The sequence below is a fragment of the Pocillopora damicornis genome, chromosome 9 (genome assembly GCF_964200805.1).
Source record: "Pocillopora damicornis chromosome 9, jaPocDami1.2, whole genome shotgun sequence".
In the NCBI taxonomy this organism is placed as follows: domain Eukaryota; kingdom Metazoa; phylum Cnidaria; class Anthozoa; order Scleractinia; family Pocilloporidae; genus Pocillopora; species Pocillopora damicornis.
This window is the reverse complement of record NC_142678.1, coordinates 3,289,402-3,304,780: the sequence shown is the minus strand read 5'-3', so window position 1 is coordinate 3,304,780 and position 15,379 is coordinate 3,289,402. Positions and strand designations below refer to the sequence as shown.

The 15,379-nt window shown below is 37.2% G+C and overlaps 2 protein-coding genes across 4 annotated transcripts in view; one reads left to right on the top strand and one right to left on the bottom strand.

Moving 5' to 3' along the window:
- LOC113684249 (general transcription and DNA repair factor IIH helicase/translocase subunit XPB) overlaps window positions 1-15,379 on the top strand; it is a 167,137-nt gene that overhangs the window by 141,263 nt on the left and 10,495 nt on the right. The window contains exons 1-26 of one of the 3 annotated variants that reach the window (XM_089183524.1): window positions 2,430-2,664; window positions 4,382-4,439; window positions 4,677-4,711; window positions 5,773-5,818; window positions 6,649-6,701; window positions 6,831-6,905; window positions 7,220-7,300; window positions 7,516-7,550; window positions 7,993-8,038; window positions 8,962-9,036; window positions 9,192-9,266; window positions 9,819-9,950; window positions 10,412-10,462; window positions 10,610-10,693; window positions 10,846-10,901; window positions 11,268-11,339; window positions 11,946-11,985; window positions 12,399-12,465; window positions 12,774-12,848; window positions 13,285-13,313; window positions 13,594-13,666; window positions 13,812-13,882; window positions 13,992-14,040; window positions 14,524-14,568; window positions 14,688-14,752; window positions 15,059-15,151. In XM_089183524.1, coding sequence (XP_089039650.1) covers window positions 4,409-4,439; window positions 4,677-4,711; window positions 5,773-5,818; window positions 6,649-6,701; window positions 6,831-6,905; window positions 7,220-7,300; window positions 7,516-7,550; window positions 7,993-8,038; window positions 8,962-9,036; window positions 9,192-9,266; window positions 9,819-9,950; window positions 10,412-10,462; window positions 10,610-10,693; window positions 10,846-10,901; window positions 11,268-11,339; window positions 11,946-11,985; window positions 12,399-12,465; window positions 12,774-12,848; window positions 13,285-13,313; window positions 13,594-13,666; window positions 13,812-13,882; window positions 13,992-14,040; window positions 14,524-14,568; window positions 14,688-14,752; window positions 15,059-15,151 — 1,554 coding nt within the window. In that variant the 5' untranslated portion in view covers window positions 2,430-2,664; window positions 4,382-4,408. Of the gene's footprint in view, window positions 1-2,429; window positions 2,665-4,052; window positions 4,440-4,676; window positions 4,712-5,772; window positions 5,819-6,648; window positions 6,702-6,830; window positions 6,906-7,219; window positions 7,301-7,515; window positions 7,551-7,992; window positions 8,039-8,961; window positions 9,037-9,191; window positions 9,267-9,818; window positions 9,951-10,411; window positions 10,463-10,609; window positions 10,694-10,845; window positions 10,902-11,267; window positions 11,340-11,945; window positions 11,986-12,398; window positions 12,466-12,773; window positions 12,849-13,284; window positions 13,314-13,593; window positions 13,667-13,811; window positions 13,883-13,991; window positions 14,041-14,523; window positions 14,569-14,687; window positions 14,753-15,058; window positions 15,152-15,379 lie in introns of those variants that run through there. The other 2 variants (XM_089183523.1, XM_089183525.1) reach the window with 2 other exon arrangements.
- On the bottom strand, window positions 828-3,895 carry LOC113684254 (riboflavin-binding protein). Its single transcript, XM_027201596.2, has 3 exons — window positions 3,571-3,895; window positions 2,727-2,796; window positions 828-1,781 (listed from the first exon to the last, which is right to left on the bottom strand). Exons 1-3 carry the CDS (start codon window positions 3,853-3,855, stop codon window positions 1,438-1,440), a joined length of 699 nt encoding a protein of 232 aa, XP_027057397.2. The 5' UTR covers window positions 3,856-3,895; the 3' UTR covers window positions 828-1,437.

The window sequence follows — 15,379 nt, the reverse complement described above, 5'->3', positions numbered from 1 at the left end:
TTTGACTGTAATGGTCATCCCTTAAGAACAAGCAGCAACTCAACAAGCTTGTCACCTGCACATACACTTATGAATCTATGATGATTAACTCACAAAATTATGCCACCTGGCCCTCTGGGTGTTTTTACAGTGATAGATAATGGCTCACTGGTTGTTTCTTACAAAATCAGCCATTCCTTCTTTCTACTCTAAGCTTCGTTTGTAGCATCCTGGACTTGATCATCATTACCAGTTGATCCCTATACTCATTTGTTGTGAACCATTTACTGCCCAAGAGTGACATGCATCTAATTTCTTCTCCCAGTATCACCCCTGGATCAAACATCAAGGTCATGAGAATTAAAGAAATGGTCACCAACAAAAGATCTTGATTTTTAAACAAATTCCCCTTGTCTGCACCTTATTCAGGAATATATAGAGAAAATTATGAAGGATATACAAACTATAATAGGGTGTAAAGGGTAGACCCTTTAACTCCCAGATCAAATTTGTAATTCTCCTTACTGTCAACTGTACAATTCTTATGATGTTAGTTCAGAGAATTTTGTATTGGATCAATTAATTATCCCCAAATTGATATTTTTCTTTATTCTCATCACTTATCTAGTTGATATTATATTGACATCGTAAGGAGAAATTCTGTCTCGGTCACTCATGGGAGTTAAAGGGTTAAAAGATAATAAATAGAGACAAAGTAACATCATGGGGTATACTGCAAGGTTAAGAAGGAAAGAAGCTTGGATTGCTGAAGTGTAAACTAAAAATGTCACAGGCAATATGCATTTACTATTCAGGAACTGGTATCAACTAACATCTGGAGACCAACATCAAAAAATTTCGTAGAGCTTTATTTCATAACTTGTGCAAATTTTCATCCCACAATTCTAATAATAATCATAGCATGATGTGCTGACTGAGACCTGAAGTTTCAAACCCAAAATAAATGTATCAATAAATACCATTAAATCATAAATACAATGGCCAATTGTTAAGAACCAATAACTACAGACTCGTCAAAAACATTTCTGCAGAACAGTTACAGAATTCCTTAACATAACTTACTTGTTACAGGCCACACATTAAAAATTACAACACACTATCAATATAACACAGTAATACCAAGATGGTGTACAAGACTATGCAGAATGATTCCCAAATATCTAAGATCTCAATAAGTATTTTAAATGATGTTACTTCCTATCAGTTGAGGAATTCCAAAAAAAAAAAAAAATTGGTCCTGCACCAATAATTTAAAATAAGTTTGTCTTACAAAGGTGCTGAGGGACAGTCTAGCCTAACATCTGCATTCTGTAACTTCCTTAAGTGATTTCAAATGCACACAATGTCATCACAGCTTCAACTGAGACAAAACAAAATTCACCAGGAGCCTTAATCAAAGAAGAATTTGTTTCTGAACAAAGAAGAATAACACACAAACTATTGCATTAAAGCCATGATGACGAGGATGAGAGCCAACAGAGAAATGTTGGGGACACTGGTGATGCCAATGCCTTTCACTTTCTTAGATGGATCCATCATTAAACAGTTGGAGTAGTCAGCATTTGGCATGGTGTATTTGTATGACTCTCCCCACATCTTCTCGCAAAGGTTCTTACCATTTCCATACATGGCCTGGTACGACTTACAGCTGCTGTTGACAGGACAGTAATTCTCGTCATGTTTGGTGAAGTTATAGTCAGCAAGAACATTTTCAACACAAATCTGATCTTCCTTACAGGCTTCATACCACTCATCACAAAAGTCAGAACAAACTGGTACACCTGAAAGGCAAATTTTCAAAAGTTGTACAACTCCCAATGCAATAAGTATCAAATAACAAAATAGGAACTCCTGGCAACTTTAATCCATTTTTTTAAACAATTGAGAACTTCTTTCATTGGTAATCATTTCTTTTATTCTTGTGGATTTAATGTGTGATTCAGGAGTGTTATATTTGTAAGGAGGAATCAAATGCTTTACAATCTATAAGGGGTCATGGAGTTACAATTAATCTAGGCCATTCATAAAACCCACCTACTTCAACCTATAGGTACATAAAATTTATCACAGCAAGCACATTGCAAAAAGTTGCAGTTTGTATCAGTAAACACCCTGTTGATTACAGGCATATCCACCGCAAACACTATATATTGTATTTTACGTCCTGCCATGTACCAGAGAAATTGATGGCTACTTTTAAGTGTCAGCAAAAGATTGAAGAATATATAGAGTATAAAAAAGATTAACCAAAGAAAAGATGACGCTTAAACACAACGTAAAGTCAAATTAAGAAGGCTACTGCGACAACAGCATGATAACATCTGGCTTTGTTATACACCTAAGCCTTCACCCAATAAAATGAGTACTGTGATTGGTTGATTCTTGGTCACGTGCCCCTGATAAATGCAAATGTATCCTGACCATGATACAATTGCGCAGTTGTTGCCTGCGTGCCGAATACAACAGCATGTTTTTTGCCATATGATTGTTTAAGGGAAAGTCTAAATATATAGCAAAGCACATAATGTATGGGTCCCAAGGGAGACTGTTTTGTTTTCCCTCTTGACCATACATTAAGTGTATAACACTAGTCTTGAAAACATGCCTGAAATGTGAAATGCAGAGAACGTGATCTTGATCTCTTGCCAAGATGTCTGCTCAGATGTAAGTGGAAACAATCATACATTGTCAAGCATAGTAAATTAGTATGCTATCTTGTATATTACCTTTCAGACCCCCTTTAAAATTTGGATCTTCATATCGGTAAACCTTGGGAGAACACTGATAAAAACATTCCTGAAAAAAAAGAAAAAAAGGCAAAGTCATTAAAACTCAACAGACAGGAAAGATTCCTGCATGACCTCGTACTGTTCTAAAACAAAGCCGAAGTCCAAAAGGCAGTCTATTTTGGCTTTGTTTTGTTTTTTTTTTTTTATCCGAGAACTGTATGCATAATGACATTCGGGATTGAACAAAAATTTTTCCTTTTGGGGTGGCATAGTAAGCTTTCAATTAATGATCACTCTGAAATCACAGGACGTTTTCCTGTAGCTTCAAAGCAAAGCATGAACCACTGTGACAGCCATGTCCGGAGCTAGAGTAAATTTTTTTTACATTTGTGTAAAAGATAGGAAAACAGAAAAAGTAAGATTTAGTAAACCTGAATTTCTACTCAATTTATCGTACGCAATCACCAAGTATTTTGATATTCCTGCTAAATTTAATTTTTTTGGTCAAAATAACACTTGACAGTTGCTGAAAATCGCGTGACAAATATTGAGTTACCAAATGGTTCAATGTTGCATAATTAGTCATAAATTTTATGCGGAATGCCATACTTGATACTTAAAAGGCTTAACAAAATTAAAATCAGAAGCCGGGCTAGTTGTCCAAATCGGCCTTTGTATAGCTGCCTAGTACTCGAAGTGAATATCAGACCTGCTCTCCAAGATTGTCTTCTGATTGCTTTTGTTCAGAAAAAATCACGGCGAGGCGATAGCAACAGGTGTGTTTAACGACCTCTTTCTTCAACCTGAAAACAAAGCATATTTATCTGATCCCCGAGTTTACCTGTTTAACCCAAAAGGATTGACATTTTGCTGAGAGAGTACCGCAGCGATGCCAGGAATGGTTGTACAAATTGCGGGTTTCGTTGGCCATCAATTCCACCGTAAAGGCTGCGTTGCAACAACTGCTTTCTTTAAAGGCATGGCAAGTTTTGAACTCGGCTGTTTCGGGAGAGGGCGACTTTTTGTGCCACTTTCCTTCTATGCACTTGTCTACATACTCCTCTGCATTTACATAAAGGGTTTGAAGGAATATTGCAAGGAAAATAGACAAGATAAATTTCGCCATCGCCAGCGCCTTCCTTTTGTTTCGAAGTCCGTCAGCACATGAATTTGTAAGGGCAGAACGCACGTGCATGCAACGATGAGCATTTCAGAGTACATAAACATGTGGAAGCAAATATCGTTACCCTACCCTACCCTCCAGGGGTATGAGTAGACTATGAGATAAAAATATTATAGATTAAGGTGATAAAATAAAAATTTAAAAAAACCCGGAACACCAAAGCGATAAGAGTTGATATTGTTATTATACAATTTCCCATCTTGCACAGATTTCTTCATCACTCAAAAAAAAAGGGAAAATTGAATTGTTCGCCACAGACCCAGGGGTAGACTGGGGAATTTAAGGATCGTGGGAACCTGAGATTTTGTGTCCAGTCCTTCTGGTTCTAAAATAGCAGCCTGGTGGAATTTAGCCAGGTTCAGAAGTTCAGTGGCGATAGAGTTTTAGGAATTGTTTTGTCCAAAAATCGTACTTTGTAGGCCCAAAACGACAGCAATTGAGTCACCCTATGGCGTAATATACTATTTAGGGCGAAACAGATGGTTAAAGGATCGAAATGAAAAACCAAAAACGAAAAGCTACCGACTGTAAGTAGTGTTACAGACAAGTTTTATACTTTGAGATGGGTAGTATTTTGTTCATTGAATGCACTCCCGTTAATTGCAAGGCTTAGATAATAGCACTTCATGAAAATCTTCAAACAGGTATGACCCAAATAAGATATTTTAAATGAATTTTGTATGGTTATTACAAGCAATATTTATAGTAACATAAATACTCTGAAGTGAAGGTCGTGTCATTATCTTATCTGTCTGACCTTACAGCTTCGAAAACATCAAGAAAGGCCAAGAAAAACAAGGTATCATGTTAGAGAATACCCTGAAGTTAATTTTTTATTTGTAATTGACAGAGAGTCGTGGAAAAATCGTAGTAATTCTCATGTTGAAAACGCAAGTAGGAGTTTTAAGATTCAAAATGGTGATGTCTCAGTTGGAAATATTTTTAACAAAAAAATGCGTCGTTATGAGTGCAATTTACAAGATTGTTCAACCAGGTGTTTGAGTTAATAGAGGGTGGCAAAGGGGGGAGAGGAAGGGGGGGGGGTCCTGATCCTGTTTTGCACATGAATTTTAGAAAAATAGTATTTTACATGTCATGAGTGTAAAAGGACTTACCTCACATTTCTGTATGATTCATTGTTTCCACGATAAATTCTTCAACTTTTACAGATTCGAAAACGAAAATGCAGACACTAAACATACTGTTTTTGTCCGACCTCTTCGACTGCTGAACAACAACTAACACTGACACGACCGATTTGAATTTTAATTATTAAGGCTTAAATTCTAGCATGCAGTGTTTATTGGGCTGTCCCAACGGACGGCGTTAATGTCAATGATCAAGTGCTCACCAGAACATTCATTTGTCACCTATTAGCTTTGGGCTTAATCATGCATCATGTATCAGCAGTCACTCTGAATTGTAACCTATTGGTTGCCATGGAAACTAAAAATGTATTTGGTGACTAACATTTTGACAACAGATTTGAAAAAAAAAGGAAAAAGGAAAAACAAGAAAAGTTTCAGTCCCTGGCTGAATCGTCAAACAAACAAATGTAAACAAAAGGTTCTGGAACTCTAAAAGCAACCAAAATATTTTTTATGGCCACCATTTTATGATTGAAGGTGGCCAAAAGGTGACACATACTCTTTGCCACCTGCTTAATTGCCATTCAAGGCCAGGCTGTAGTTTATTCTTCACCTTTCTTTAACTTATCTTTCTACCACCACATAGCAAAAACTGATATCAAACCCTTGAACAGTACAAAATTTTGAAACCTCACATCACATGCCTTTGGTCTAACTTACACTGGAAACAAATCATGCCCCAATGTAATTAATTAGTTCTTCTTATAATTAGGTTGAAGAAGAGGAGGAGTTTGTAGATGATGAGCCTGTAGATGATAGTATGTATATGTCTTTTTAGTGGTCAAATTGTGCATTGTAATCCCCCTTGTTAAGCCAAGGTGCTTTTGGGGAAAATAATGAAAAATATGTTTAACCCTTTAACTCCTATGAGTGACCAAAACAGAATTTCTCCTTACAATATCAATACAATGTCAACCCAGCAAGTGGTGAGAATAAAGAAAGCTATCAATTTGGGGATAATTAGTTGATCCAATACAAAATTCTCTGAACTAACATTATAAGAATTGTGTGGTTGACAGTAAGGAGAATTACAAATTTGATCTTGGAGCTAAAGGGTTAAATAAAAAAAAATTGTGAAAGGCTAAATTTTGAAGATGTAGATGACTGAAGTTTCAATATCCTGTTTTTAAGGGTCTCTGCTAAATTATTTTGCTTAGTTGTTCCTGAGTGAAAACCAGTTTGAAGAGAATCACATGTTTGTTAGGAATACAATAACATTTTGGTTAAAGGCTACAAGCAGGTAGCAAGCACATTAGTTACCAGCACGTGGATCTATCTGCTACCCCACTACCAATGAAACTCCAGATCTTTGTCAACTCACAACTTTCTTAACCCTATGACCCCTAGGAATGACTTCCTTGGTATTTCTCCCTACAATATAACCCCTAAATCAAACATTTCCCTAATGAGAATAAAGGACATGATCAACATCTAAAGAGGCTCTTCATTGTTATACTAATTCTCCTTGTCAGCACCTTGGGAAATGTATATAGAACAGTATGGAGAATATCAATACTGATGTTAGGGTGTAAAGGATTTAAAAAGTCTATGGAATAATCAATGGTGACATGTTTTAATTTAATTCTAGGTGAGGTTACACCAAAATCGTCTTCTGCCACAGTGAATGATCAGGCAAATGAAGTGAGTTTAGGAGTGATTTATTTTCATTTGATATCTAAACCTGACATGACTTTTGATACAGAAATACCGATTGATGTCAAAATGGTTATCTATGAAAATCCTTAATAATTGAATTATGATTGCTGCTAGGATGAGTTTGGAGCCAAAGATTATCGTAAGCTGATAGAGCTCAAAGTAGATCATTCCTCTAGACCTCTCTGGGTGGTGAGTAGGAAGTTATTTCTGGCATAACAGATTTTAATCAGTCTTAATTATTTATAACTTAAAAGTCAATCTTTGAAATTATGAAAAAGATTATTATTAATAACATTTTCTTTACATCTGAACAAGTTAGATTAGCACTGTGATAATAATATTGGCTAGAGAGAGCCCATGATCTAAAACCCCTTGGGTTTTTCATGGGCTTCCCTATCAGCTGAAGTCTTTAATTACTTATTTCAATTGTAATTTGATAATTAAATTTGTGCCCAAAGAAAAAGGAGAAGGAAATAGAAAATCCTTTGTTTTTCTCTTATCAGGCTCCTGATGGTCACATTTTCCTGGAATCTTTCTCTCCTGTGTACAAACATGCCCATGATTTTCTTATAGCCATTTCCGAGGTAGGTCATGATATACAATGAACCAGGGGTTAATTTAAGCTCACACCAAGTTATTTGAAAACAGTTTTACCATAGCCCATTTCTAACATGATAGTGTGGAAAGATTAATTTTTTTTTAAACTTTTAAGTGCACTTGACATTGATTAATTATTTATTGTAATTAAGTCAATTACATATTTTCATTTTTTTTTTTCCAAAACGGTTTGTTTAAACAGCCAGTCTGCAGGCCAGAACACATTCATGAGTACAGGTAAGTACATACTTAAATTATTATTATTATTATTATTATCTTTATTATTATTATTAAATTATTAATAAATACAATTAATGAGTTATAAGCATTCGATAACATTGGATGATCTCTGTTTCAGTTTGCCAAAAATTAAAAAAAAAAGACTTGTAATGAGATATGCCTTAGCAATGTCCTGAAACCAAATGGGATTTGCTCTTCTTGGTGTCATTTGTAATTCATTTAATAGTTTAAAATGATCTAACCCAGATTGATTTGTTTTTTTCTGTCATTTCTTTCTTTCTTTCCACGTTGTATAATAATTTATTGAAGATAAATTATTCTCAACTGAAATAAAAAAAAATGTGATCATTTTTGTGTGAGGTATTTAACATCATGATATCCATATACAAGACACTTGTGATAGTATGATTCAATTTTTGTCACACTGTATTTCTTAAAGGTTGACGGCATATTCTCTCTATGCTGCTGTCTCTGTTGGTCTCCAGGTGAGGATTGTAGTCTCTAGGCTTCAATGTACACTGTTATGTAAGAGAATAAATTAGAAAAAAATAGATTCAGTGCCATTCTTATTGAATTTTGTAAAATTTCCTTATGAATCAGAGCTTGAATAGGAAACTATTTTAAATTTCTTTTAATAGCAGGTTTGTTATCTCCTTTTTGGTCTCCTTTGTTTGTGTGATTTTTTTTGGTCATTTCTTTTGTTTGATGCGACAGTTTATGTTCCATAAAATATTTTGGCTAGCACATGATTGGTCTTAACCCAGCATGTGACCCAATTTCCCCCAGCTAAAACTGGGTGATATCCGAGAATATCACCCTTGGAAGGGATATTCCCCAATTTTCAAACCTTACGTCCACTACAAGAATTCTTTGTTTCAAATTTAAATCAAGATTAGAGAGGGTTTTTGTGGTTGTTACAGGAGAATGGAAATCTTTTTTTTGTGCATTAAGTCGTACCAGAGAACAGTCTCAAAAGAAAACATCCCACATTGTATACAGTAAGCTGATTATAATCTTTTTTTCATGCGCATCACAAAATATTTGCAAAGAAGAGAATTCGTGGAAACAACAGCCCCAATTTGGTGCAAAAATATGTGTGAATATTTTTCCTTGGACATTGTCTTTTCCTCGAAACCCACAGTTTTCCTTAAATTTTTGCTTTAGGGAAACTGTTCGCTTCTTGAAACAGGTAATGTCTACAGGCAAATATGTGTACATACTTTCATGCCAAATAGAGGCTCTTGTTTACATTATTTCTCTTCGCAAATTAAATACAATGTTTTGACCTGTCCTTTAATTGTCTCAAGGTTAAAATATATTAAACTAACGTAAAAAATATATTATTTATGATGCGACTCTAAAATTCACCACAGCAAACAAAATGCTAATGATGTTCTCTATTTTTCAGACAAGTGATATCATTGAATATTTAAGACGACTCAGCAAAACTACAATCCCTGATGGCATAATCCAGTTTATAAAGGTAAATATGGGTGGGTATCTTAAAATGAAAGGTGTGATAGAATCAGAGGGTAGAGCAATGCAATTTTTGTCCTCTGCTAAATCTTTAATGTATCCTTTTTTAAATATTAATGTTCTGCTCCTTTATTTACTTGTTTTCTTCATTTGTGTCTCAAGTTGTGCACATTGAGCTACGGAAAAGTGAAGCTGGTGCTGAAACACAACAGATACTTTGTGGAGAGTAGCCATCCAGTAAGTAAATATTCAGAGGTCTTTGAGAATGAAACTTCTCCACCTGCAGTACAGTTGATCAAGGCTCTGATTAGCATGTCCTTACACTGTCCCAATGATGATGATGTATATAAAAGCATTATTTTAGATATGGACTGAAGTACAATTTTGTCTCAAGAGTTATGAAAATTGCTCAATGTCTTTACCATTTTAAGCAATCTTGGATCTCCCAAAACATATGCAATTGTGCCACTTAGTTTCAAGGCAGAAGGGAAGGATGTGGAAGCTCACCTATCTCCTCCCCCCCTTAAATAAAATTACTTTAGAGAGTGTACCCCCTTAATTTGAGAGACCTCCCCTCTTTAAGGTAATAATAAAAAATATTTATTTGAAGAGGAGACCTCCATCACTCTAAGTAGTGTTCAGTGGGAGTCCTCTAAAGATTAAGTAGGCCAGAAATCTTTAAGAATAATTAAAAATACAATTTAACTATATATTTTCTTAACTCTGCTGATTAATTCTTAAACCATTGGCTTGAGTTAACCTGAGTTATAATCATTGATTTTCAAATAGGAAGTCCTTCAGCATCTTCTTAGAGACCCACAGATTCAAGAATGTAGAAAACGAACAGAGGAAGACATGGAACTTGGCACAGGAGAGGACCAGCTCGTTAAATCTACTGTGAGCGGAAAGTCGTCATTGAAGGTGGATAAGGGGAAACTTAAAAAGCACTTGTACTGTATGCTTAGTTAGCCAGGTTGAATTGTAAACTGTATTATATTGGATGTATCTAGTAGGTGTTTAGGGCATACCAGTATGTTGAAAAAAGTTTTTTTGGCTTTAAGGAAGTAACTTTATTTTAACTCAGGTTAATGAGGCTGGTTAGGCCCCTGGCAGTACATGCTAAAATGCTGAGAAAAGTAAAAAAAACCTAACAAAAACTGTTACACAAGTGTCCTATTTTAGAAGCTAGAGTCTGATTATAGAAACTAGCATTCAATTGTAGATACCAGTGTCTGATTTTTGGACACTAGTGTGCAATTCTAAACACTAATTTCCAACACTAGTGTCTGATTGTAGACATTGGTGCATACAATTATTCTGCCATTTAGAGGTTATGAGCTACAGCTTCATTTCCATCTGTTTACTTTTCTTATTTAAAACAGTTGAATAAACCACAAGAATCTAATGGAGACTCGTCACAAGCAGCAGAACAGGTGATTCATTTTCCGTGTTATAGAAATTTTTTTAGGCGTGAGAAGAAAAACGAGCAGATTCCCTTTTGAACATAACTTTTCAACTGGTCCTCTTGTAGTTTATAACATATGAAATATCATCAATGAAAATTTACCTTAATCCATTAGGATCAGCCGTCAGAGGGGACATCCATTCCGACTGACATTTCAGATTATATTGAGAGAATAGACCAGGACGAAGATGAAGAAGAGGTTGGTAAAGAACCATGTGTTTGTGTATGTTTGAAGAAAAGAAACATTAAAAACCCACTTGTATGACTTCAAAGGTAAATAAATTTTGTTTATTGCTCTTTAAAAGTTTTTTTTTTCTCTTCGAACCTAATTGTGGTGTCATCTCTTCCCAGAGTCAGACTTACTCTTTTGAAGTGGCTCAAGAACACATTGAAACGTTACAGAGAAAGTAAGCATTTTTCACCTCAACATCCACACAGGTTTATCTCCTCCGAGAGCCACGCCTATTCCTCATCACTAACCTAATAAGCTCCCACCTCTCTGCTCTCCTAATTTATTATCAACTTCATTCTGGTTCATTTACACGGAGAAACGGGCCCATCACGCCAGAGATACTTCCGCTCCCTGCTCATCGATACGCATGCCCGGAGAAATGCATCGTGTGAGTAAAGTGAGAACATAACACTTGGACTCGGCGACGACTCAGACCCAGACTTCTCGCTCTGGAGTCCTGCGCTAACTTACAGGCCACTCTGTCTCCCATACAGAAACCTATAGATTGACCTAAAGAAAGCTCTTTACTTTCTCTTTTCAGGTGCATTGAACTGGACTATCCTTTACTAGCAGAATATGATTTCAAAAATGACGCAGTCAATCCTGATCTGAAGTAGGTGACGTTATCAGTTAAGGGTTTATTCTAAGGCGCGGCTTTGCGAGATTTCCGTCCGCATAAAATTCACGTCAAAGGGACTTTATCTCTTGCGGGGGAGGGGAGGGGAGGGGAGGGGAGGGGGAGGTGGTGGGGGTGAAGTTGATTAACAGTCATTTTTGTATAGTCTTAATACTCGTTTGGCGACTACTGGTCTCCTTTGTGTTCCTCCTAAAACCATGCGATCTCCCAAAAATCCTTCTTACTCCCCCGCCCCCCCCCTCCAACATCTCTGGCGATAAATAATGATTGTCCTCCCTAAGCATCAAATGTCCCCCAAATTTGTCCCCTATTAAATTGACAAGTATAAAAAAATTTCATTTAACCCTTTAACTCCCAGAAGTGATTAAAATGGAATTTCTCCCTATTATATCCAAACATTATCCAGGTAAACAGGTATTGAGAAAACTCCAACTTTTCATGCAGAAGTTGTTATCTTGATCTAACACTAAATTCCCAGAACTGATTTACAAGGCAATGTGTAGCAGCTAGAGGGGAGAATTGACAATCAGATCTTGGGAGTTAAAGGGTCAATTGGCATATTTTGAACCTTTTTTCTGACAGCATAGACCTAAAGCCAACTACAGTTTTAAGGCCATATCAGGTATGGTGACTTTTACTCGAGTTTTACTTGTTTTACCTGTGCATATTTGTATTATTTAAATAGTTTGCAAAGTTGTAGATGACGTTTTGTATTCTCATAGCGCAAGAAGCCTTTACGGTGTGAATCAACCCCTTGCTGCTGTTCCCACAACACTCCATTTGTATTTTTACTTGGCACAAGCGAATTTGAAAGGAGCATCATTGTGCCCTTTTGAGTCTCGTGGCTAGATAGAATCACTCCATTTCACTGTGCGTCTCCAATATAAATTTCCATCCACCCTCTTTTTGCCATCACTTCCAGCGCCAAATATTTGTTATTTTGTTGTGGTCGTTCATTTTTTTCCCCCATCATCCTTCATCTGAGACAGTGCCAGTGTAGTTCATGTCAAATAATCCCAGTTTTTTTTCCGTTAGGAAAAAAGCCTTCGGAAGATGTTTGGTAACGGAAGAGCCAGATCTGGTGTCATTGTCTTACCTTGTGGTGAGGTTCAAAGTATATTAAAATTCCATGCCTCAAATATGCAAGCGCAGGAATTAATCGCAATTTCCAATCAGTAAATAGGCAAATATTACAGACCTGGGGGGAATTCAAAATATAGATAAACAAACTGCTTGAAACGCGAGAAAACGCGAATAACCAAGTCGCCATAGGTGTAACCTTGTTATCTGATTGGTTAAGACTATGGCACGTGTTTTCTACACCAACATACGAGCGAAGTAGAGTCAAACTCTGTTAAAAAAAAAAAAAGCGGAAACTGATCATTTTAGCATCTCTGTTTGTATAAACAGGAGCTGGGAAGACTCTTGTAGGAGTGACGGCTGCATGTACTGTGAGAAAGCGATGCCTTGTCCTTTGTACTTCAGGTAAGACGCACGCCCACGTCCCTTATTCAATACTCTAGTGTCAATTTCATAGGCTGTTCGCAGACCTTCCACTTATTCTCCTATTATCGTCCAGTGATGTAAAAGCCGGCTGGGATTTTACGAACACGAACGTGAGAGGGCAGGTTATGCGCTTTTTCTCTCGCGCTCGTTCCGCGCTTATTCCCTCGCGCCTACTCTGCGCTTTTTCCCTCGCGCTCTTTCCGAGCTACCTCGCATGACTAATCAAATTTATGGCCCAAATTAGTGGCCAGCTCGTTTGATTAGCTAGTTTCCTTTAAGTGTTATTTGGAATCGTTTTCTGGAGAGGTTTCAAATATGGACAACCTCAGAATCTCCGAGATTCTCCGAAATAGGCTATTTTCCCCCGCCACTTTTGAACTTAGAGAATAATATACGTTTCTTCATTTCCTCGAAGGTGTTGCAGTAGAACAGTGGAGAACACAGGTGTGGCCAGTTATATGAAATTACCAGTATGAGAATTAGTACTCATCACATTTCAGGCACAGAGCTTCTCTGTGTCCGCATGTTGTATATTTACAGTGCCATAACGTTATTCTTGTGAACAAGACATTCACTTTGAAAAAAAAAAAAACCCGTCATTCTGACTCAAGCGGGCTGTTGGCATCCACCCTATGATTAACTAGAATTTTACTTCCGTCATGTTGTAGGCATCTCGCCTCATGTATTTACGGTGCTGCCTCCATTTACTTTTTTTTCACTCTAGTTTAAGATGTGGTCAACCATTGATGATCGCACAATCTGCCGTTTTACTTCAGACGCGAAAGACAAACCTGTCAGTACGTATCTTTCATGATTGGAGAGGTTTCATGAGTAGGAAATGACTTTTGCTTCCATCAATGAGTGTCATAACTGATACTAGGGTAGACGCCCCGTACTTATCTATAAAGATATACCTGACTCTCATATTTTCTTTTTTAACAGATTGTAATATTGCAATATCTACGTACTCTATGGTGTCTTTCACGGGGAAAAGATCGTGGGAGGCTGGCGAGGTTGGTATCGTTTCGATATGTCTTCTAAAGGTCTATGGTTAAGGCTTTTAGAGGGCGCACTATTTGGTATCTGTTCCTTCTTGCAGAGCTGGTTTTTTTCTTCTGGCAGGTTATGAATTTTATGCAAACACAAGAATGGGGCTTAATGATTTTAGACGGTGAGTGTTCCACATTTCTTGTTCCTAAAACGAGTATCCACTGAAACGCGAAAAAAGCGTCATGCCTTGATAATCCGTGTTTACCGTTTTTTAGACGGCTTTGTTATTTCCTTTTTTGGATTCATGACATTCACTCGAAAACCATCCACTTCAAAAATGCATTTTCAATCGAGTGTCGTGAACCAGGACCTGGCGGCTGGATTATGAAGAATACCAAAGGAACCTTTGTCTGAGACCTCAAATTCAACAAGCAAAATACCCAAAGCGCCAGAAGACGTCAGTAATCAAGTCGTGATTAATTTTAGTCTTGCATCTGATTGGCTGAGAGGTCGGCGAAAGTTTTCTGGACCAATCACAAAGCGCAGTGAAGGGAAACCAACAAAATTGCAGACTACTTCCAAATTCTAATCGACAGTAACTTTGTAGAGGCCACTCGCTTTCAATAAAAATTGCTTCCTAAAGTAATCTTTGTGTTTTCTTTAGAGGTTCACACTATCCCTGCCAAGCAGTTCAGAAGAGTTTTGACAGGTAAGGACAAAACATTGCTACAAATCCTCTCCTAAACAACTGTACTTTAACAGACAAAATTATGCGAGACCTTTAGTGTTGGCCTTTCAGTTAAAATCTTGACCTGTGTTTCCTAATAGTTGTTCAAGCGCATTGTAAACTGGGACTCACAGCAACTCTGGTGCGAGAAGATGATAAGATTCAGGTTTGTGTTCTCTCATCAATTCCCAGGTTCCATTCCTGGACCGGGCCTCACATGTGATTTGAGTTTGTCGTTGTTTCTCGACCCTGCTCCGAGGGTTTATTTCCAGGCCCTCCAGTTTCCTTCCCTCTTACGTCGATGCCCAGGAAACTCCGCTATTCTCATATCCAGTCCTCTCACTTTGATATAAATGAAGAGATTTAGTGACGAAATGAATAGAGAGGCTGTTTTCAGGCGCGATTTTTGGATGTGCTAGTGATCGCTGTGTCCAAGAATAATCGAGATATTTATCAATAATTCTCTCTATAGGATTTGAACTTCCTGATTGGACCCAAACTTTATGAGGCCAACTGGATGGAACTTCAGAACAATGGATTTATTGCACGGGTCCAGTGTGCAGAGGTATCTGTTCTACCCAATGCCATGCTTCTTCATGTGAATTAACTTAGGTCTTTTATTGGTAGCGGGGCTGGCGCAGAGGTAAAAACGCTTACCTTCCATCCGCTGTGGCCTGGGTTCCATTCCTGGACCTGGTTTCACATGTGATTTGAGTTTGTTGTTGGTTCTCATCCTTGCTCCGAGGGTTTTTTCCCGGGTCCTCCGGTTTCCCCCCCGTCACGAAAACTAACA

Excerpts from the sequence above, each read along its gene's own strand:
- LOC113684254 (XM_027201596.2), bottom strand. The coding sequence starts at position 3,855 with ATGGCGAAATTTATCTTGTCTATTTTCCTTGCAATATTCCTTCAAACC. Across the intron at positions 2,797-3,570 it reads AATCCTTTTGGGTTAAACAG|GAATGTTTTTATCAGTGTTC; the intron begins GTAAACTCGGGG and ends CTTTTTTTTCAG. Across the intron at positions 1,782-2,726 it reads TTTTAAAGGGGGTCTGAAAG|GTGTACCAGTTTGTTCTGAC; the intron begins GTAATATACAAG and ends TTTGCCTTTCAG.